A 23,081-nucleotide genomic window follows, 5' to 3' on the forward strand; every position below is an offset into this window, starting at 1 on the left:
TCAGCCCCGCTCCCTATAGCTCACCCTATCACCACCACAGATTTTCCTGTCTGCTTTAAATTGTGGACTGAAACCATGTATCCCCTAGTGAAGTACAGTTCCAGCTCAGAGAGGCTTCATCACAGCACTGACATGAAAAGACAAACAGAAATCTGACTTGCCGTGTTATCCATCCAATAAAAAAACCACCCAAGGGTAGAGGAATAGATATTCGTCACGTCCCAGCAACTCAGCCAAGCCTGTGAGTCTGTGAGTTTAAGTGCAATATTTCTAGGTGGATTTAGAAAACTCTTTCCCTGGCAAAGCAAAGAGTTCTCCTGACAGCTCGTTTTACCAGTGGGCCAGCCTGTCTGGGTTAGAACAAAGGGAATTCTGCCCGTCTGATTTGGACCAGATAGCAGTTTTCTGCTTCCCCCGTGATTTGTGTACTCTTGTGGAAGTTTGAATACTTTTCCATAAGTTAAGCAGAACTTCCTCTTCATGTTGCCTGGCTCTGCCTTTATCTGTAGTCAAGCCTGGGCTGCCGAGGTGGCCTCTGCCCTGGTTTAGCATGAGCAGAATAATAGCACAGGCTTGAAAAGAGATTCAAGAGATGATTACAGGATTATTCAGTAGGCTTGTCACCAGAGAATTTATCTGTTACAAAGAACATGTAGGGTTTTTTGTTATGGAATTTCTGCTGTGCCTGTGTGTATGTTCCAGCAGCTACAATAGCTACACTCGGAGAGCACTTTTGGTAGTATATCTTGCTGCTTCCCAGTATCTCATTTTTTCCAGAAGGTTCTTTTGCTTAAGGAAGGGTCTCTGAAAGGCGCAGGGGTAGGAGCCTTAGGTGCAGTGTGAACTTAAAAGGAACATTTCAAGAAAAGTGTAGTTTGATTTGAATTTCTGCGGGTAAGGGAAATCTGCTACTTAAAATGTATATCCTCTGAATTTGGAAATTTCAGCCTTCCCTTTCTGAGCAGCACAGTTTTTATTTTTCTTATTGAAATAGTAGGACTTAGCTAAATTTCTTGATTGTGTCAAATCTATCTGAGCTGGCAGCAAGCTGTAGTATAGAATGTGGTAGGTGCCTCAGGGCTGATGATATGCGTAGTTGTAGTATTTAAAGGTGAACATGGTATGATAAGAATGCGTGCTCGTGTGTGATTTCCAACACACATACATGCTGATGGGAGACCCCAATGCCGTCTGCTGATGTTAGGTTGGTGCAAAATTACTTCTGCACCAGCCTAACACCGAGCATCTGCCATGGCCCACATGGACTTAGCTGTAGCTATTCCTTTAAAAAGGAGAGCACAGCCCTGACTCGTGGGGCTGACAGTCCAGAGCGGGAGAAGTGGTACAGTCTTGATGAAACAAGTCTCCAGCTGATCATTTTCCCAGAACACGATGAGAGGCAGGGCCTGTTGTACCTGGCTCAGCTCAGAAGGCTGGGAGGCTGCTGCCCCATCTACCTGTTATTAAGTGGCCTAAGTGGGTGACATGTGTCCCTGTTCTCCCTCATTTTGAAAACATTTCAGAACCATTCCTGTCTACTTCTTGTCATGATGTGAAGATCAGTACAAGTATGATCCACTTTTGATTTTTCACAGGTAGAATATTCTGTTTGTTCTTTCTTGATTTTGTTTTGTTTGTTACCCTCTTTTCTAGCAATTACTAGGACTTCAGCAGAGGACAGGCCTGGAAAGAGAAGGGGCATTAAAGTCAGGCCAAACATTTTAGGCCTAGTTTACAGCTCAGGGATGGAGACTGTGGGTTACACACAGCAGACACAGAGAAAGCAAGTGAGTTTGGAGGATGTGGAGTTTTACCATCCCTCTGGTCTGCAAAGTCGGGGCTCTCTAAAATGCATTTATCCTTTTGAGAAAATGCTATGTAAATGCACAGTGACAGTAGTAGAATAGTTGTCATTAGCTGAAAGTAATCAGAATTTTCTGGTGACATCTCAGGGTTTAGCAAAGAAAAAGTGGCTGTCTCAGAGGAGGCAAAGGGTGACAGTTTCAGATTTGCCTTCAGAATGCTGATCTTTCATTTTTGGGAAGGCTTTATGTAATTTTCTCTTTTTTTCTAACAGAACGAAGTCGGCCTACTGGAGTTCTTCCAAAATGTGATAAAAGAAACTAGGGCAGAGCCAAAAAAGGTGACTAGTTGGGTCCTCAACACTTTTCTGGGCTATTTAAAGCAACAGAACCTCGCTGTCAGTGAGAGGTGAGTGAGGTCTGGGATTTCTTTCTTCCTTTGTGATGTGCCCTGTCCAGAAGCACTGGAAATAGGGCAGGTCCATTTTCTGGCTCCCCCTGTTCTCCCTCAGGATATCCTGACATGACACAAACATCCCCTGTGGATTCTACATTCTAAATATGTTCTCTAGCCCATGTAAAAATATGTTTATTCCTTCAAATCTGTGACTGTCCACTGTGTCCTTCGCACTGTGTGGGAGGCTGGGGGCACGAAGATGAACGAGACAGACATTTACAAACTCGTGGAGGATACAGATCTGTGAGGAGGCAGCCACCCCAGGGTGATCCTGTCGCGCCAGAGGCACGCACGGGGTGCTGGGAATGCACAGAAAGGGGAGCTGAACGGAAGCTGGGGAACCAACCAGGGTTCCCCTCGGGAGGGCGTGTTTGAGCCATGCCCTGAAGACTAGGGAGAGCTGTCCCACAGTGGGAGGGACAGATCGTGCAGACAAAGCAGAGCGGTGTGCAGCTCAGAGACCAGCGGGCAGAGCAGGCTCAGGAATGGCAGAAGCTGCAGGGGCCTGAGGCAGGCAGGTGGGAATGGTAGGGACAGAGCTGCAGAGATGACCAAGGGCTGCCTGGAGAACTGTGTCTGCCTTTATCACCAGCTCTTGTAGCCATAGACTACAAGCTCATGCCAGTTTCACACTGAGGAAGTGCAGTGTGGCTCACTCAGCTCAGGCCACTATACCAGCATTCCACAGACTGGGTGGCTTCAGCAACATGTCTTTCCATGATTTTGGAGGTGGGGAAGGTCCAGGATCCGGGTGCCAGCTGACGCAGTCCTGGGTGAAGCCCGCTGCCCGGCTCACAGTTGTCCTCACATGGCAGGCAGAAGTGGAGGGGTGAGACAGGAAGGGGGGAGGGAGAGAAGGCCCTCCGGTCCCTTCTTACAGGAGCCCCATTCCCACCATGGGGACCATACCCTCGTGACCTCTTCTAGACCTCATTACTCCTCCGGGGCCCCATCCCCTAAAACCATCGCGCTTCAGTATAGGAGTTTGGGGTGGGACACAAATATTCAGTGTCTGAGAGCAGACTGGAAGCAGGAATTGCATTTGGGAACCTCCTTCAGGAATGCGGATGAGAAATGCCCCAGGCCTGAGCCAAGGTGGCTGCGGCTGGGCTGAAGTGAGCTAGGCCAAGTTGAGAGCAATTATCTCAACTAGCACAGCTTCCAGATTTCTTGCTTGGGCAGAGGTGAAACAGAGGGCAGGCTTTTTCAGTGCAGGAGGAGCTAAAGGAAGAGGAATAAACTTCATAGGCCGGGGGTGAGGGAAGATGCCATATTCCATTTCAGACGTGCTGACTTCGGGCTGCCTGCGGGCCAGACATTCCCCTCACGGGGCTAACCAGTAGGCAAGATCTATGAGTCTGCAGCTGATAAGATCTTGGAGAGGTTTGCAGTTGAGAGTTCTCATTGGTTCATTATTCAGCTCGTGTTCACTTAGCCTCTGCTGTGTGCTAAGCCCTGTGCCCAGCATGAGAAGCACAGTTCCCGGACAGACACCGGCCCTGAATCAAAGCACAGGCAGCCTTGAAGCTGGTGGCTGCAGCCAGTGACGGGGGTGCTCTGAGAGGGGAAGAAGGTAGCAACTAAGCTAAGAGCTGAGGAAAGGATGAGCAGAGACAGGCCAAGGTTGACGGGGAAAAGTTCCAGACGCGGGGAACAGCACGTGGAAAAATCTGAGGTGAGTCTGGGCATGAGAGTTTGGGGAATCCAGGGACACAGCACAGTGTAAGTGGAACATGGACTTAGCAGCGTCTGTACTTGAAGCTGTTGGACAGATGAGAACTTTCAGGGAGAGTGCAACGTGCCAGGGTGGCTGGGGAACGAACCTGAGGCTCTCTAGCCTTTAACTGGGAAGCATGGGCAGAGAAGAAGGAAATGGAGGCGCGATGGCACAGAAGTAGAAGGAAAACCGGGAAACCGGGCGGGGACCGGTGACACAGAAGCCAAGGGAAAAGCAAGTTTCAAGAAGGAAAGAATGGGCAGTAGGTGTCACTGTGGGGCATCAGGAAGAGAGTTCCCAGGGGCACATAGGCAGGCGGGTAGCAGGGCCCTTGCAAGCTCCCAGGGGCAGGGGGAGTCCAGGCTGTGTGGGTGTGTCTTTGTCTCAGCAGCATCCCGGGTTTTGACAAATAACTCCCAACAGTTGTTTGCTCAAAAAGGTTCACTTTAGATGGTGTCAACTCCATGTTCAGCCGCTGGCTAGGAATGCACACATCCATGTGTTAGGGTGGCCCCGGGCACGAGTTCCCTTCCCGACGCGGCTGCTCTGACCTTCAGTTTCCTTGCTGTAAAATTAAAATGGCAGGACCGGCCTCAGAGAGCTTTTCAGGGGAAAATTCACAGTACAGGCACATGTGGGCCTCAGTGTCAGCCACCTTCTCTTTGCCAGGGTGTGCTAAATGCCAAAGCACCTGCCACCCTCCTGAAGTCCTGTGGCATCTGCTGCCTCTTTGTCTTTTTGTTTTGTTTTGTTTTTTAGACAGCGTCTCACCCTGTCACCCAGGCTAGAGTGCAGTGGCACAATCTCTGCTCACTACAACCTCTGACTCCCAGTTTCAAGCAATTCTCGAGTCAGCCTACTGAGTAGCTGAGATTACAAGCGCCCGCCACCACACCCAGCTAATTTTTATATTTTTTTAGTAGAGACAGGGTTTCACCATGTTGGCCAGGCTGGTCTCGAACTCCTGACCTCAAGTGATCCGTCCGCCTTGGCCTCCCAAAGTGCTGGGATTACAGGCGTGAGCCACTGCACCCGGCCTGCCTCTTGGTCTTTCATCCCTGTCCTCCCGGGCTTGGCCTCTCCTTTCAGAAATTCTGCTGTTTATATTGAAAATACTGTGGCCATTCTGTGGAGGCCGGAGCTGTGCCGAAGAGTTTAGGGACGGGATACAGCTCTACCAGAGCCTTCAAGGCTGGACGGGATTTGGTGAGGTAGAGGGCAGTGCCTACCTGGAGCCCAGGTGCAGGAACGGCAAAGAACTGGCATGACTGGGAAGGAGAGGAGCGTAGCTGGCAGGAGCAGAGGGTGGAAAGCGGCCAAGAGCTGTGGCTGTGTGCAGAGCCAGAGCTGAGCCAGAATCGGAAGCATCTGGAGCGCCAGGGGAATTCAGCCGTGAACTCATCAGGTGCAGAGCCCCGCCCTGCGGTGTGTGGGGATGACCAGGACCCGGTTCTAGCCCCACAGGTGCTGTCAGCCTCCTGGGGAAGACCACAACTTGTGCATAATTTTAATTCAAGGCGGAATGGGATGCTTCCAGTGTTAGAAGTAAACACAGTGCAGTGGGAACAGAGAGGAAGGAGATTCACACTAGCCAGAAGATTCCAGGAAAGCTCCAAGAAGATGAGGTGTTTGTGCTTCTGGAGGAAATAGAAATGCCTTAGCTTTAAACTTACAGTTTTTCTATGTTGTTGGTTAAAATGTATGGAAGTGCTGAACTTTAGTCTTGGAAGAGACCTTAGGGATCTTCAGCTTTTTCATTTAGCAGATGAGCAAACGGAGGCCCTAGGAGATAAGGTGACTTGCCTCAGATGGCACAGCCACAAAAACTGGAAGCCAAGTTGCCTGGCTTGTGATCAACTTCTTTATATGTAGGTCTGTGAAATTAGGAGTTTAACAACCATTTTGGTGGCCTCTAAAGGAGCTGAGAGATAAATTAGCCTGTTGAGTGGACCTGGAGCCCCTGGTATTTACCCAAGCAGTTCATAAGCACTAAAGTTTTAAGAACCTGAAGGGTACCCAGTTCTAAATAAAAGTAGGCTTGGTTGTTCCAAAATCAAGTAAAGAGGAAGCAGGCAACAGTTCTGTTTTACAGTTTAAATGGAACAAGGACTGAGAAGCCAAAACCAAACCATAGCAGCTCTTTTCCTACACAGTTCAAAGAACGTTTAGCTGGACTGATATACTAGGCTACCCATAGAGCAAACATTACTGAACAGCCTCAGCTACTGGGGCTAATGTTTCCAGAGCTTAGAAGGGCAGTAGCGGCAAAACTAGCTAGAGTCTCATAGTGACACCCAGGCAGGGAACACTCTGGAGATGCAATTGGTAGAGAATGATTATGTGAATTAGCATTCATCTTTAAAGGCCTCTCAGAAGGCTGATGTTTGAAGGGTCCAACCTCTTGTTGAACTTGGCTTTTTAATTGAGTATATTGCTTTGAAAGGTTGGTTTACAACTTCTGAATTATGAGTAACAGATTTGGTTTAGTTAAGAAAGTGGACATTGTAGATTTCCTGACCAAGTATTTTGTGGTCAAATTAGGCAGGTACAGCTATCCAGTCGTCCAAGCCAGCTGAGTGCCCCAGTGTTTCAGGTGAGCTGCAGGCAACAATTCCTGAGCACTGGAGCAGGGAAGGATTTTAAACCAAGAAGGGCCTGGAGGCGAGAGGAAGATGTGTCCCACAGCATGAAATGCAGGCTAGCATCCAACGATGGGCTGCAGGCATTGGAAACCTGTTGAGCTCACTGTGGCCAGACCCACAGCAAGTCAGAAGTGGTGGTGCTGGGAGCACAGGGGGCAGGATGGCCGTGATTAATGTTTGGAAGGATCACTAGGATCTGGTAAGAAGGTACTAGATTTTTCAGGGAGTAGGTGATGAATAAAGCAAAGATAACATGATAATCTGCACTCTGGTACCTAGAAGCATGGTGCTGTCACCATTCGAGACAGAAGGTGGGTGGTGGGAAATGCAGAGGAGCTGGTCTGTGAGGAAGACAAGTTTGGTTTAGAAAAAGGATTGGGAAACTATAGCATGTCAGCCTCTGGCCTGTTTCTGTAGAGCCTGTGACTAAGAATTGCTTTTACCCTTGTTAAGACAAAGAAGCATATGTGACAGAGGGCACTCACCAAGCCTCAAATATGCACACTCTAGCTCTTTCCAGAAGTTTGCCATCCTGGTTTAGAGCACATTGAGTGTGAACGGGCCTCTCAGGAGGTGGTTGAAGTCAGCCAGGGAGAGAAACGGGACCTGAGGCAGCAGCGGCAGCCCTGGGCATCCTCCTCACGACTAGAGGTCAAGTCAGAGGACCCAGCAAGAGGGCATCGGAGCCACCTGGGCATGAACTGGCAAGGAGCAGCAGAGGGGCAGGCAAGGAAGAGGAGGAGATTCCAGAGGCCCAAGAAGGGGGTTTCACCAGGAACTTTCGATGCAGCCCCAGGAGTCAGGGCGCAGTGGGTGAGGAGAAGCTGAACGTTTGGCCACAAGCGACAGGGGTGATTTTTAAGAGAAGAGCTTCTGTAGAGGGGTGGGCACAGAATCCAGATGGCATGTGCTTCCTCAGGGTAGCTAGTAGCCACTGGTGCTAGATCCTTTTGTTAAAATAAGGCAAGAAACTGGGCAGACGCAAGTGACTGCAAGGTCAGCCAAAGGCATTGTCAAGATAGGGAAGATGGGAGCATTTGTGAAGCTGTGAGATTCAAGCCACAGGACACAGGAAACCAGCATCTTTGGTTCGGAGGAGTGGCAAGTGTGGGGTTCTGAGCGGGGGTGGAGGGGTTGTCTGATGGAAGAGGAGGAGGAGAGAGTGCCCTAGAAAATTCTCAACTGTGGCTCAGCTGATGTCCTTGTGAAATGGGAGGTGAGGGCATGTGCAGAGGAGGGGAGCAGGAAGGGGGCTGCGTGGAATGGGTGCTTGGTGGGGCACCAGCTAGGGGCACTGTGAAATCCTCGAGATGAACACAGAATCCTTATGTGCAGCAAGCACCTCCTAGAGGCCCAAGTCCCAGTGTCTTCCTCCTTCTTGCATCCTATTTTAACAGAAGCAGAGAAGGTGGACTTTGGGCCTGAGATAAGCTTGGGGATTGGGACAGGCAGCACGGTTCATGGGGGATCGGGGGTGGTTGTAGAAGCATCAGCGTGTCTGCTCTCATCGTCCAAGCTGTAGACAGAGCTGTGATCCTGAATGAGCTCTGAGGGACTGGACAAATTGTGGAGCTTTGAAAGAGCCCCTTTCCCCTCCTCTGTCAATCCGCAGCCTCAGAGAATGGGAGGGAAGAGAGCAGCACGCAGAGCTGAAGGCCGCAGTGTCAGTTTCTTCTTCAGCGGAGACGCATTCTCTGTCCGGAAACCAGTATTACCTGACAGCAGCAAATTAGTAGCCTGTGCTGCTGCTGCCATTGCGTGTCGAGTCTGAGGGTTTATTTATTTAGCTGATGTTGGGGTCTTTCAGGGTCGGTGTGACAGGTACTGATCTTTGTCATCATCTGACTCAAGTTTAGCCCTGGCATATGTGGAATTAGCGTGTGCAGTCTGCCAGACACCCTGGGTGTGAGGAAGCCTGTGACACAAACATGATGACCTACTGTGTGACAGGCATTGTAGGGACAGAAAAGTGATGGAGAGATCCCAAGTGTGATTACGTCAGTGGAGAGATTCTGTAGTCTAAATTTATGACCCAACTGATGAATTAAGGTCCTTAGATGAACTTCTCAAAGGTGACATTATTTTTGGTTATTTTGTGTTCCTCTTCCATCCCTCTCCCACCCCCAGGTCTTTTATGTCATTGCTGTGGTCTGAATGTTCAGATCCTCCCCCAAATTCCTAATCCCGACCCCTAAGGTGACGGTATGAGGAAAGGGAACCTTCGGTGGACGATTAGGTCATGAGGGAAGGGCCTTTATGAATGGGATTAGCTGCCTCATCAGAGGCAGCTTCTGAGAGCTCCCTCACTCCTTCCACCACGTGGGGACACAGCAAGAAGGTGCCACCAGAGAGAAAGTGGACCCTCACTAGACATGGACTCTTCTGGCGCCTTCATCTTGGACTTCACAGCCTCCAGAGCAGAAATAAAGTTCCCATGGTTTATAAGCCACGCCGTCTTTGGTACTGACCTGTTAGAGCCGCCCAGACAGACCAAGGCAATCATCGACTCGTATAGGGCTAGGGACCTTATCTTTTGCACGCTCAAGAAATCCAGTTCCACCTCAGTGCTTATCATGGGTTCTACACACAGTCTGCATTCTAAGACAATGGGCCATGGTATTTTCTAGGATTGCAGAACATCCAAGCAAGCCATGCTTTTAGAAAAACCGGCCTTCCTTTTACTTGTCAGTAAAGGTAGGAGGTTTATGAGTGTGTTTAGCAGCCTCTGCCCCCTTCCTTTTGCGGTTTAATCAGGGTGGTTCACAGATGTTCTGAATACCAGTTTAGTAACACCAGATATTCTCCAAACCTAAGTTTCACTTGGAATTGCCTTTTAGTCATACTTTGGGATCAATAGACACTTAAAGGACGATGGGCCGCCTCAGTACATGAGCTGTTTTAAGTGGACAGCCCCAGTAGGGTTTCACTGCCCTTGAGTTAGAGTACAGTAAGTCACCTGGTTCACACGCACTCCATTGGTTTGGAGTCCGGGAAATCGGCATAGGGACTAAGCTGTAGTTTCCTTTGTATTTTCTAAGCACATCCAAAGAAACTAATTGTGCATAACGGGAACCCAGACTTAAATAGAAGGTGTTTTCAAGTGGCATGAAGCATTTCAGAAGCCCTCATTTACACAGTGTAACACTAATGTGCTATTGTTGTCATTCCTACCTTTTAAAAACCATTCCCCAGATGATCTCAGACAGCATTTCATGAGCCTAGTTGCTGTGTATATAGGTTGAGTATCCCTAACCTGGAAATTCAAAATGCTTTAAAATCTAAAACTTTTTGAGCATTGATGATGATGCGCCAAGGAAATGCTCATTGGAGCATTTCAGATTTTAGACTTTCAGATTAGGGATGCTAAACTGGCAAGTATAATGCAGATATTCCCAAATCCAAAAATACCCAAAATTGGAAATGCTTCTGCTCACGAGCATTTCAGATAAGGTATACTCAACCTGTATTTAGAAGTCAGAAAACCATACATTTTAAAACAAATAGTTTGTAATTCACTGTTGTCTTTCCCATAATTTAGGCACTCACCCCTATCATTAATTCACCTTAAAGTGAATTAATGACACTTTACTGTTTCACTATGCTTGGTTGCCCCTGACCTTTTATATCATAGGATATTGGCCAATAAGTCACATCCTAGAAATATAGGTATAGTGGATTCTAGGCCCTTCTGCGTCCAGAAAGCTGTGTGAGCCTGGAGAAGAGAGTATGTATCAGGTTCCCAAGGACGGATGAAGATGTGGCTGGTAGTCACTGTGTTCCCTTGCAGAAAATCTCTTACAATTTAAAGGAATTTATATTTGCACAGAAACACTCAGAAACGTGACTTTGTTAGCTGTTTTTTTTTGTTTGTTTGTTTTTTTAAATAATTTTTAGGCTGATCTTTCAGTTGAAAATATTTAATTACTGGAGTTTGTTTTCCCTTTCCTGTTGTGGTTCATGAGTTTTGCAGCCACCTCCTTTTCTTGACTAATTACACTGAGCAGTTGTCTGTTGCTACAACTTCTGCCAAACAGCTGTTATTGTTGAGTGGTAAAAGAAAGAACACTAGTCACAAAAATTTGTTACATCCTGAGATATAAAACAAATAAGTAAAATAAAAGGGAGCCCAGTTGGTCTGCTGCTTCCATCCCTAGGTGTGGGTCTGATATTTACACCTAAGAGAGCAAGTGTTCTGATTCTGAACAGCCGTTCATGGATGCCCTGACAGTGTGCGATGTAAATGTGTTTTCTCTTTTGGGGGCCGCCAGTCCTGTCACACCCTCTGCACTCGCTGAGCTTCTTGACCTGCTGGACAGCAGAACGATTTCTTCAGCAGCAGCTAAACAGGTATGTCCACGCTCCCTACAGCTTCTGACTGCGCCACTGTCCCGAGAAATGTTTTCTGTGACACCCAAATGCCATCACTGAGTGACTTTCATCATGGAAGTATGAAATGCTTGTAGTGATGTGTTTAATGCTGAACAGTAGAAACATTTCATTTAGCAAGGATATGAAGCCAATATGTGCAATGCAGGCAGTTTGCTTCTCGTCATCATTGCTAACCTGGGGAAATAGTCTTGCCCTGAACATCTCCCCCTGACATGTCTCCCCTAGCCCTTTTACACCTGAGCACTTTCCCTCATGCCCAAGGCAGCCTCAGCTCAGCTCTCAGCCTGCCTGGGGCTCTTGTCCCGTCCCCCACCGCCTCCCAGCCAGTCCCAGGGCCTGCCTTGTCCCTCCTGCATGGTTGCCCTCGGAAAGTCTGTCCTCAGCAAGGAGGGTGAAGTCAGACTGTGCACTTTGTAGATAAAATGTTACGGACATGCCCAGTGTGTGAAAACTCAGAAACATAGCATCATCCTAAGCAGCCTTTTGTCTGTCTGTCCCTCTGCCTAAGTGCTGGGAGGGTGAAGGACTCGTGGAATTCAGAAAATTCTTACAAATACATACCCAAAGGGCCAGGCACGGTGGCTCACGTCTGTAATCCCAGCACTTTGGGAGGCTGAGGCAGGTGGATCACGAGGTCAGGAGTTCGAGACCAGCCTGGTCAACATGACAAAACCCCGTCTCTACTAAAAATACAAAAATTAGCTGGGTGTAGTGGCAGGTACCTGTAATCCCAGCTACTTGGGAGGCTGATACAGGAGAATCGCTTCAACTGGGGAGGTGGAAGTTGCAGTGAGCCGAGATCACACCACTGCACTCCAGCCTGGGTGACAGAGCGAGACTCCGTCTCAAAAAACCAAAGAAAACAAAACATAACCAGTAAGATAAAGAACACCGAGGCGGCTGCCTCATCTCAGCTTCAGAGATTGCAGCTGTCAATGCTTCAGCCAGGAGTTTAATGTTATTTTAATGGTGCCTTTTGCATGTAACGTTTATCTGCACTGACAGTAGTGGCAGGTTACAAAGGGAGGCTTGGGGAAGGTGGCTGCTTTGGGATAATTATGAGGTACCATGGCGCACACACCGGGCTGGGTGCTGTGGAACTGGAGACAGGACTAATAAAGGCTCTGTTTACCCACCTCGAGTGAGGCTGTCAACTACAGGGACCTCACCACGTTTAGGAAAGGTTCTTGCTTGTCTGGATGTCAGGGGAATACAAACATTTATGACAATGCACAGCAGCTGCAGGAAGATTAGATGGCCTGAGGGCAGAAAAAAAAACTCTCTATGTATATATCACTATATATATATACACACACGATATATATATATATAGAAGAACACATGAATTATTGCATGTGAAATGAAAGAAGGAAAAAACCTTCCCCTTTTCCTACCCATCCTGCCCCACAGCACAACAAAACAAAACACCTAGTGCGGTGAATAAGATAGTTCCAGTAAGAAGAAATGGAAAACGTTGGAAGACGCTGACAGCTGGGTTCAGATGTAGGGACGCTTTCAGATTTTGTCAGCTTCCAGCATGTTTAAAGGAGGTGGCTTCTGTGGGGCAGTCAAGTGAAAACACAAGTCTGGCGAGAAGGGCGTCTAGTGTGTGTTACTCAAGGGGGTCCTCCTTATGTATCATTGCCTTGGGGTTTGTTTGGTTTTCTACCTTTTGTTTTCTCTTTTTAGGAAATTACTGATTTTCTGGGGGAAAGTAATATATTTGATTATAAAAAATATAAGTAATGCAGAAAAACCAAGATTCTGAGGTTCTACCACCTTGAAATAACTACCTTTAATATTAGATGAACATCATGAAGGAAGAAGGTAGGAGGGAGGAACGAAGAATAGCAATAAAGACTTTCAAAAACTGAAATTACAGTGTACTTTTTAAAGTTTATTTCTTATTAATTATATAGTGTCCTGAACATTTTATCTGGATATTTTATGTATTTATTGATTTTGTAGTATTTATTTATTTTTATTTTATCTGGATATTTTATGAAAAGTCCATCTGTGTTGTGGTGCGCATCAGTCTTTCACCCCTTTTTAGGGCTAAATGGGGCCGCTCGTCTGCTGAGCCCCTCCACCATTGTATGGACGCACGCTCCATTTTGTCTGTCTGTTCGTCAGCTGATGGACGTCTGAGTTGTTTCCACATTTTGGCTATTAGGAATAATGCAGCCTTGAACATTCATGTACAAGTTTTTGCACGTAGGCTGGGTGTATAACTATAGGAATGGAATTTCTGGGTCATATGCTAATGCTGTTTCATTCACATTATGAGGACGTGCCAGACTATATTCTAAAATGGCCGCACCGTCTTGCAGCCTCTCCTGCAGTGTGCGAGGGTTCCAGTTGCTCCATGTCCTCACCAGCACTTGTTGTTGTCCATCTTTTTGATTCTCTAGCCATCCTAGTGGGTGTGAAGTCATATCTCACTGTGGATTTGATTTGCATCCCCATAATCTGTTGAGAATATTTTTGTATCTTATTTATATAGTGTACTTTTTTAAAAAAGAAAAAATATGTTGCAGTTATTGTTTTTCCAAATTTAAAAGAAGAGTCCAAGCATGGCTTGGGTTTTAGAAAGCTGTGAGCGAGAACAGAGACTCTCTGATCCTACTGGTTATTGGTGTTCCTCTGGCAGAACTGGAAGAGGCTCCTTTAAGTGATTAGATGACCAGGGGATAAGGAAGAAAGGTGACTGAGTGACTGACTCCTAGGGATGACAGACACACAGAAAGAAGAATCCTGTCCTGATTCTTCTGAGAGCAGAATTCTGAATTCCAAAGAACTTCCCACTTTGTGCTCTAATTGGTTATGAATCTGCCTTTCTCTGCCTGTCTCTTACCCTCTTCCTTGTGCATTATCTTCATTCCGTCTGCCTTTCACGGCACCCTCCTCCCATGTCCTGCCAATGCTCCCAAGATTTACAAACCTCATCCCTTCAGCACCCCAGAGCCAGGGGAGTTAAGAGGTTGCTGCCACGAAGCAGCCCTGTTCTTCAGAATCAGAAATAGAAGCTGGGAAATTATATGTAATCACGAGCAGTTATCTCCTGGTAACTGCAGACAAAAGCATCCCGTGTGCCCCTCACAAGACCCAGGCTGCGTATTGAAGTGGCAGGTGGCACCCTGTCTCCTCCCCTCACTAAAGACGGGGTCAGCTTGGACACATCAGACTCCCAAACTGTCAGAGTCACAGCTAACCTGAAAACAGCCTCCCAGGATTCCCAAGCCTCTTGTGACTCGCCCTGGATGTTGTCCAGAAGGCTGGTCAGTCATGGTTCAAGGGAAATTGTATGGGGTGTAGGTGCATCTCCTTCGTGCACGTCTGAAACAGATGCAGATGATCCAGCATGCCCTGAGGATCGTCCAGTTAACGTTTCTGGCAAGACCCAGCTGAATTGGGTGCCACAGAAATGGAAATCGCGTTTATCACACAAGCATTCCATAGTAACCAATCTCTCGTGTACTTTGGGGTCTGCTTTAAAGAGAAATCGCCAAAAACCTTTCAATGTACAAAACGTTATATATCATGCACCAAAGCTGCATTACAGATGACTAGATGTCTTTTCCTCTCTTTTAGTGCTTTAGTTATCTGCACAGTTTACTGGGCCCCACTTTCTTAGGGGCTTGGGTTGATGTTTGTGCCTTTCTAGAAAAGTAACCTTTCATAATACTTGCCTTTGACCAAAAAGGGGACTCCCTTCTCTGGAACTGTCACAGCTCCCTCCCTGCCATGTCCCTTGAACGCGTCTTTCCTCCGTATCCTGACCTTGGAAACCCAGGACAGGCAGGGAGAGGCTAGAGGCTTGTGTGCTTGCCTTTTCAGGATACTTCAAAAATAGCTTTAGCTAGAAACAGTTGGGTGGCAGTTAAGAGGGTGTGTAAAGTCAGTCCTCAGGGAACCAAAGGCTGAGTCTCTGCCCCATGTGTCAGAGCTGGCTCCAGCGTCTGTGTGTGATGGGGAGTTCCCAGCTTGCGTTACCCAGTACTCCTGGTTGGCCATTTATTAACACAGAAGACCAGCACTGTGCTAGAAATTCCTTGTTACGTCTATCTGTCTTGGGTAGGCAGCAGCAGGGCCTGGGAGCTGCGCTCCTGGCTAGAAACAGTTGCACTTGGATATCACTTCTCAGGGTGTGATTAAACACTGACAAAAGCTGAGGATTTATGCTGCAGCACAGGGCTCTGCAGCCACAGAGGCCATTCTGTGAGTGTCAAGAGGGCCAGGAGCAGGAGAGTCTGGCCTGGAGACAGGGTCCCACCACTATCGCCCAGAGGCTCCCACCCTCCTGGACTCCAGCCAGGAGTGCACAATCCTTGTCTTAAATAGGATTGAGCAGAGGATGGGACAACCAGCGTCTGTTGTATAAGCCCAAGGGGCTGGGGACTGGGAGCCTCGACTGGCCACTGCACTAATTGGTGGAGTTAACTAACATTATGTGTTCTAACTCTGGGAGGAAAGAACATTTCAGCCACCGGGCTCCCATGGTTCCAGGAGGCTGCTGAATGATGTTTCTCTAGCGTCACTGCTTGGTACCCCCACCCCGCCTGGCCCTCCTTCTCGGGGAGCAGCCAGCCTCTGTGTTTGAAGGCATCTGTCCGAGCGGTGCACTGCTTCTCCTTCTGAATGGTGTGATTGGAAGTGATCCCCAAGCACCCCGCCACTCTTGTGCTTATTTTGGCCCAGGCAAATCCAGCCATCTTTGGGTCCCGTCAGGCAGAGGCTGGCTCGCTGGCCGGCATGCTCAGGGTCTGCTGTGTGCTTCAGCAGCTACCACAGGCGCAGAGAAATCGCCTGCGCTGTGTCTGCAGAGGCAGACCCAGGAGGGGCCCCGCCCACTTCCAGGCACAGGCTGCTCGTCAGTCCGCCTGGTTTTCCTGGAGGAAGCTGCTGCATAGACTTTTCATGAGCAAGTCCTTACAGGTGGTTTCTGTTTTGAGCCAGGTTTTCAGCTAGGAGCTTTTTTGGGAGTCTGTGCAGATGAACAAAATCAACACTGGTCAAAGTCTAGATATCTATGAGGAGGGGATAATTAATTAAATTATGATAAATACATCTGATGGATACTAGATCTTTTTATTAAGAAAGTACTTCTGTGATAGAAGTACTTCTGTGATTTGTTGTTGTCATTTTTTAAGTAGAAAAATATACCGACCATTAGCGTTCATTATCCTCGTCTGATTTGGGTCTGGCTCTACCTGTAGGAAATGAATGTGGTAGGCCAGGAGGCCCCTGTGGATTCTAATTTATGTTTTCAGTTGTTTGCCATTTTGTATCTTCATTATGGGGCTACTTTCCTGCCCCTCTAAAGTCATCTTTCCCAGCAGGCTGTTTCTGAACTTTATTTAGTACCGTGGTTACCTCCTGCAGGCTGTGTGGCCCCATCCTTCACCAAAATGTCACCTCAATTAATTCAGTGGCCATGAGACAGATCCATCACTGGCCCTCCGATTCCCGTCAGCAGGCGCCCATGAGTGATGGGCATCTCCACGCCTCCCGCGGCCCCCTCCCGTGTGGAGTCAGCTGGGCAGGACTCACCATCCGTCTGGGCACGGGGGCACCTGGTTGGCCCGAGTCCTCTCATACCCTGTGCTGAGGGAGACGTCAGCCTCAGGAGGAGACCCCAGGCGTGTTCATTCCACCTAGTTGGCCTTGTTCCCCAGCCCTGCTCTCAGGGATGCCTCAGGAGAGCCAAGGCCCTGGCAGGGCAGCCAGGCGCCCTTTCCCTTCGGGCCAGGCCTAGGCAGCGGGGTCTTAATTCAATCTGCTCATTCCCACCCTAGTTCCACACAGCACGGCAGTGCAAATGGAGCTGGCAGAAGAGCTGACTTCTCATTTCTCTTTCCTCTCCCTTCTCTGGCCCGTAGGTGTTTGAGGAACTGTGGAAGAGGGAAGGCAAGACTCCAGGGCAGATTGTTTCAGAAAAGCAGCTTGAACTGATGGAGGACCGGGGGGCACTGGAGCAGCTCTGCCACTCCATGATGGAGGCCCATCCTCAAGTGGTGACTATCTCGGGCGGGGGAGAGGGTCAGAGCCACCTGCAGAGCCAGCCCCAGGACATGCCCAAGAGCCTCGCCATCACTCTCTGTGGCAGCCCAGAGGCTCTTCCTAAGAATGACTGGCCCAGTTTCATCTACAATTCCCTCATTGTCATCTTTTTAGTTAAGGTCAGAAGAGATGAAATAGGTAGATATTGGAAAAACACAACTTCTTTTCCTATAAGGAGGATACCACCCCTGGAGTTTACTCTCCATGGAGGTGTAATTTAAAAGGGTGTCAGCAAGCTCACGAAATCCAAGCTGTGACCTCCCAGGTGTGTCGCCCTCTCCCAGGGTCGGCATTTCGAATCTGGTGTGGTTAGCGCTACTTCCTAAGGACCTCCCAGTAAGGAACCAGCAGGTGTGCCTGCAGAGCAAGGAGAGTACAAGAACTTCGGCTTCATGCTTCTAAGAAGTGGGAAGAAAGGCAGAAGGGAAAAGTATTTATAAATTGTGGAGAAAATCCCTGACAGGAGCATGGCTGAAAACCAGGTCATTTTGTGTTCTTAGCACAGCACAAGACAGAAAAGCTAAAACAAGTGGCATCCCTTCCTCCCCAAGTCTTATCGTATTGTCTAGAGATACTTTTCAGTGGGGAAAAAAGTTGTGAGCCACTTTCTCAGAATAATACCCACCCACCCATCAGCTTCCCGGGGACACTTACAGCTCTGTAGAGAGCCCTCGATAAGGAAAGTGAGCCTGCACCGGGCCTCAGCAGTCTCGTCTTCTTGCCTCATCTGTGGTGACTGATAAAGACGTGCTAGTAGTTTCAGGCTTGTTCTGCGGCACTTGAGTGCAGATCCTCATGTCATTGCCCTTGGAGATGCTGCAGAGCAGGAGGTCGTGCGGTGACCCTAACAGTCAGTGGCTATTTGATGAGAATTCAGTGCCTCCTGGCTTCCTCACTCCCCCCATCCACACAGCACACTCCCCCGACCCAGTGCTCCGGAAGACTTAGCCAGTGTGTAGATCTGCTTTCTGATACAGGGATCTTCATGGTGGGGAGCACGGGGAGAAGGAAAGCCGCACATTTCAGCTGAACGTCACTGAGAATCAGACAGGTCTCCTCACTGATTAGACGCAGTGATTCATCTCAGAGAGATTATCCCTCCCCAGACTCAGTATCCTCCAGTCATTGTGGCATCCCAGAGGAGAGGGCCCTGCCTCCCACGTGCCAGCTTCTCTGGCTTTCAGCAATCACTTCTTGCTCATTTTAATCAGAAAGCAGAGTAGCAAAAATCTCCTTTGACAGGAGCCGAGAAACCTACTCAGAAGTTAGGCCCCTCCCCTTTTTCTGTTCTTCATTGTATATCTAATACTAGTGGAAATAAGCAGAATTTAATTTTCAGTAAACGTAAGCCTTAGTTTGGGATTTGGGGGCATGAGTCTCTTCATTTTCTCCTCTTAAGTAATTTCTGTCTTTCTAGGTAATGGATTTGAAGAAGGGAAACCCCAGAGTTATAAATAAACTGATTGGGTTGGTCCGGAAAGCGACCCAAAACCGAGCAGATCCAGCCATGATAAAGGAGATCCTGGAGAAGAAGCTGTCTTCGTGAGATGTTTGGGGTCCCCATGCCCAAGGGAGAACAGTGCAGCCTGACTGGGAGCAGGATCCTGTGAAAGCTGACGCCCATGTGCCCTGTCAGTCCCTGTCCCGAGCCACAGCTGTGGCGTTATATATCACCAGTGTTCTCACCCTCTGGGCCCTGTGCCTGGAGGTGCCTCCACAGCCAACCGGCAGCCACCCCCGCCTGCTTCATCCACATCAGGAGGGTCCGGTGATGGCTGTAGCAGTGGTTAAGGAGTAACACCTTCTTGTATTAAGGAATTTTAAACTAAATAAAATGTTATGTTAGAGATACTGTTACCCATTCTTTTCATTCTGCAGTTCCTTCAACAAATATTTTTGAGCAACTCCTAAGGGCCAGCCATTGTCGTAGGTGGTGGGCATTAGCAGTGGTCAAGAGAGACTGTAATTTGGATATACTGTTTTCAGACCTAAACACAGGTTAACAAAGATGAAAACACAACCAAATAAACTGGCACGGTATAAACACACATTTGTTTAAGGATGTCTCAAGAGGGTGGGAAAGGAGGATATTATTAGAATTAATCAACCTATTGACTGAACAGAAGTGATACTGCCTGTTCAACTCCCTACCCATCCCAGAAGGCGCAGGTCTGAGAATAAATGAATTTTAAAAAGTAAATTTTCAAATAAATTTAATCAATAAAATATATACTGAAATATCACATAAAAATTAACTTACACTTCAAAGATTGTGCAGTTGACAACTCCCCCCAACTCCCCCAACCCTCAGGCCAAACAAGATAAAAAGAAACAAGAAAAAAGTTGTAACATGAAATTGACTTGTTTTGCTTGGAAATAAGATTATAAATTAGTAAATCACAATCTTGACCTTTCACGATAATGGTGGTGCGCTGCAGGCATGACAATGAAGGTGGGACTGTCTGCACCCCTGTGCTTGTGACACTAATACTGTTCTCTCCACTGCACCGGAGCACACCTTCATTCGGTATATGCCTTTGTTACCTCTGACTCACGTCACTTAAAGACCAGTTTTGCAAATGTTTTTTAAAAGCATACTTGTCAAAACCGTGATGTAAGAGAAGAAAATCCTTGGAGGCCTTGATTTGAAGCTGTGAACCTGTAGCCTACCAAGGACAGTATAAATATTCCCATTGTGAACGCTGCTCCAGAAGCAGCTGAGGAACTAGAAAAAAGTGGACACCCCTCCATCACCAATTCAGCGACTCATGCTTCCTGGCTTGTACAGTTGCTCAGGACTTCCCTGAGAGTGATGAGAATGGGGCCCCTCTTCCCCAGCCCAAAAGGTAGGCAGAGAAAGGTAACCAGTTGTGTGGTTCATTTTGGACAGGCATGAGGAGGTGACTTTTTTAAAAAAAAAAATCTTTTAAAAGAATTAGTGACAGAATTTTAAGAGACTGTGTGACCTTACCCTGGAAGCCAGGTGCCCCGCATCCTGTTGCGGTCCAGAAAACTACTGGGTCTAAAGTGACATGATTTTCACTGCACCTCTCTCCAAGAGAGTGAGGCTGGATCAGTTCTCTCCTCGCTCTGCAAGTCTCTGAATTACAAATGGGCAAAGGTGGTCTGAGACTAGGGTCTGACAGGATCTTTATTTTGTAAGAAAGGATAAGGTTCAGTTTTGTTTTATAAATTCCATTTTCACCAAAAGTTCCGGCTTCTTGGTGACTAAACCTTACAGAAAGTATCAAAGATCTTTCCAGACCATTTAAAATTAAGGACTTACTTAAAAGAGGGTGCAGCCAGATACAGACACTTCAGCAAAACTATTATGTCCAGTGAAAACCGCAAAGAGGAAGATGACGTTGTTAAAGCCCTTGATTTGCTCAGGCTGATTCTCATTCAGCTCTGACAATTGCCTGTTGTCTTGAATGCCAGCTTCTGAAATCCTGAAAGCCAAACCTTGTAAGTTGATATCACTGCAACTAGGAAAAAACCAAAGCATGGCTCTGACTGAAACCCGATGAGATATTCTGAAGATATGTTTACATTAACACCCCAAGAAATTCGCTAAGATGGCTCTGCGTGTAAAGGGGCCTCTGAAATATGATTTTATATTCTTGCATGAGTGTGCATTTAGTCTGGTCTCCTGGTTCACTCTTCAGGGAGAAATCTCATTAAAATGTATGAATTGGCGCCACAGGTGATGCCATTGCCATCTGGCTCAGGAATCCACACACCTGTAGGCTGGGTGTGTAACGCTGAGGCTCTGACTAGAGGTTGGAGTGTGCTGGAAAACTGGCTCTGCCCCAGGCTGGCTTGAACCAGCTCTGCCTGGTCAGGCCCAAACCCTGTGTTCTGTTGCCTGGGGAGGAGGTTGGAGGGTTCTGGTGGGAAGGCAGGAATGTGTCAGCCCTAGCACTCTGCATGCTATCTAACAGAGGCAGTATTCAGTAAAAGCTCGCTTACTGTATGAAGCAAATTAATGGACAAGCTTTTGTGGGGCCCTTCTGAAGAGACTGGTGATACCAACTACTAGGCTTCTACATTCTGGGTCTAGAAAAGAGTTGTTTAATCTCTGTCCAGGGTTACACATCAAAGTGAACTTCTGTTCCTGTCTTTCAAGGTGTAGGCCCAGGCCTAGGAAAAAGAACCTAGATCATTATTGCACCAAGATAAGGATATTTTAGCTGAGCTCCCCCACCCCACTAACATTTTAGTAATTATTGCTAAAATAATTACTAAGAAGGCCTCGAAGTTTCGGAAAGTACACGCCCTCCTTCAGCTTTGAGTTGGATAGTTCAGGACAGCTTACGGCCATGCCCCGCTATTTCATATTGTGTCTTTCATTTCCATTGAATTTAGTTGCATAGTTTCTACATAGTAACTATTGGGGAAAAGCCACCACATCTATCTGAAAGGCTGTATTCTTTACCCATTACCAAAAGCAGCGTGGAAGTGGCTGCCGTGCCTCTTCAGCAGGTTTTAGACAAACATATTCATGGATTATTTGCAAACAGCTGACCCCTGCCTGTGAGGTGGGAAGCATCTGATTGAAACCCTTAGTCAAATAGCTTAGCAAGAGTTGTGTAAGTAAGATTGTCAACACCAAATTCCCTCTTTCAAAATATCCACAGGGCAAAAAGGGGCCTTGTTACAGGTGGGCCCTTCATAGACTTGTCCCAATAAAAAGTCAGCTGACACACTAAGCAGCACAGACTTCGGCAGCCTCCGCTCCACGAAATTTAATCTGGCCTAAGAGCCTCCATCATCTTTGTTGTGTTCTGAAATGATACAGTAAATCTAAACTCCCCGAAAGATGCCTGAGTGCATGTTGAAGTCATGCTGACAGGTCCTACTGGCCGTCTAGTTACTTGTGTAGGTAATAGTGAACTAGGTTACTTAAACCTTTTAAGACAGGAACAAAATTCACAGTGACCCTACAAGCTAGGAAAGGTCAGTCCTAGCTAAAATCTTGATCGATTTTAGGATTCTAGGTGCAAGAGGTCAAAGAACTGAAGGCTTCCACCCATCCTGTCCTGCTCCTTTTCCCTAAAGAACCTCTGAAAATCTTTCACTAAAGTCCTGTTTATCCAGTTAATGAGCTGCCAGGATAATCTGTAGTCCCAAAACAAGTAATGGCCTAATAAGTGCCTGAACATACAGAGGATTTACTGAGGCAAAATTATCCTAAAAACCATTCTCAGTCTTCTGAGAGCTCTTTCTAAAGCATTAGGTTTACGATGGTCATTCAAAAAGAAGGGGAGGGGAAAGAGTCAACTTCATTCTCTTACAATGTTTCCTCAACGATGTGATTTAAGGGTGGAACATGAACTGGTTTGACAGTGTTCTGTTTTAAGCAGTGACTTGATGGAGCATGTGTTGGGTGATTTATAGACTGATGGCTGAAGCAACAAGGGGCCTAGAATATCTTCTTAATGACCTAAAGCTGATGTGGCATCAGCTACAAGAGACTGCTGTTTCCAGGAAGAGCTCACACTGCAAAACAGGCTGCCGTTTGCAGCAAACCACACATGACACCAGCCTGAGCCAGTGACTTGAAGTAGCACATGCAATAATAGCTGACCTGCAGTAAAGTGTTTCATAAAAATGGCAAGCATGACAGACAGCCATTTCAGTAAATACAGGGCTGGTAATTGGCAATTACATTGAACTGCCCTTAAATGAGAACTGGGGCATATGTAGATACTGAACACCACACCGGGACCATTTAAAATGAAGGGCTTACTTAAAAGGGGGTGCAGCCAAATAAAGATAGTTCACCAGAACTATGATGTCAAGTGACCGTCTTAAGGGCTGATTATTCCCAGAGGATGATGCCATTGTTAAAGCCCTGGATTTGTCCAGGCTGCTGTGGCTGTGCTTCCCTCCTGAAGACAACCTAGACACGCTGATCCAGATTCAGAAGAGCAGCCCATCCGCAACCCTAAACCTCCACCAGACCTGGGAATCGGTCCACATGACGGCCATCCGCAACCCTAAACCTCCAACAG

General features: G+C 47.4%; 1 protein-coding gene across 1 annotated transcript in view; it reads left to right on the top strand.

Annotated features, from left to right (window-relative positions):
- GATB (glutamyl-tRNA(Gln) amidotransferase, subunit B) overlaps positions 1-18,932 on the top strand; it is an 84,958-nt gene extending 66,026 nt beyond the window's left edge. The window contains exons 10-13 of the mRNA XM_011973232.1: positions 2,078-2,211; positions 10,887-10,965; positions 16,887-17,021; positions 18,485-18,932. Of these exons, the coding sequence (XP_011828622.1) occupies positions 2,078-2,211; positions 10,887-10,965; positions 16,887-17,021; positions 18,485-18,613 (477 nt within the window). The 3' untranslated portion in view covers positions 18,614-18,932. The remainder of the gene's footprint in view (positions 1-2,077; positions 2,212-10,886; positions 10,966-16,886; positions 17,022-18,484) is intronic.
- Positions 18,933-23,081: the final 4,149 nt, after the last annotated feature.

Source organism: Mandrillus leucophaeus, unplaced genomic scaffold (genome assembly GCF_000951045.1).
Source record: "Mandrillus leucophaeus isolate KB7577 unplaced genomic scaffold, Mleu.le_1.0 Scaffold136, whole genome shotgun sequence".
NCBI classification, from domain to species: Eukaryota; Metazoa; Chordata; class Mammalia; order Primates; family Cercopithecidae; genus Mandrillus; species Mandrillus leucophaeus.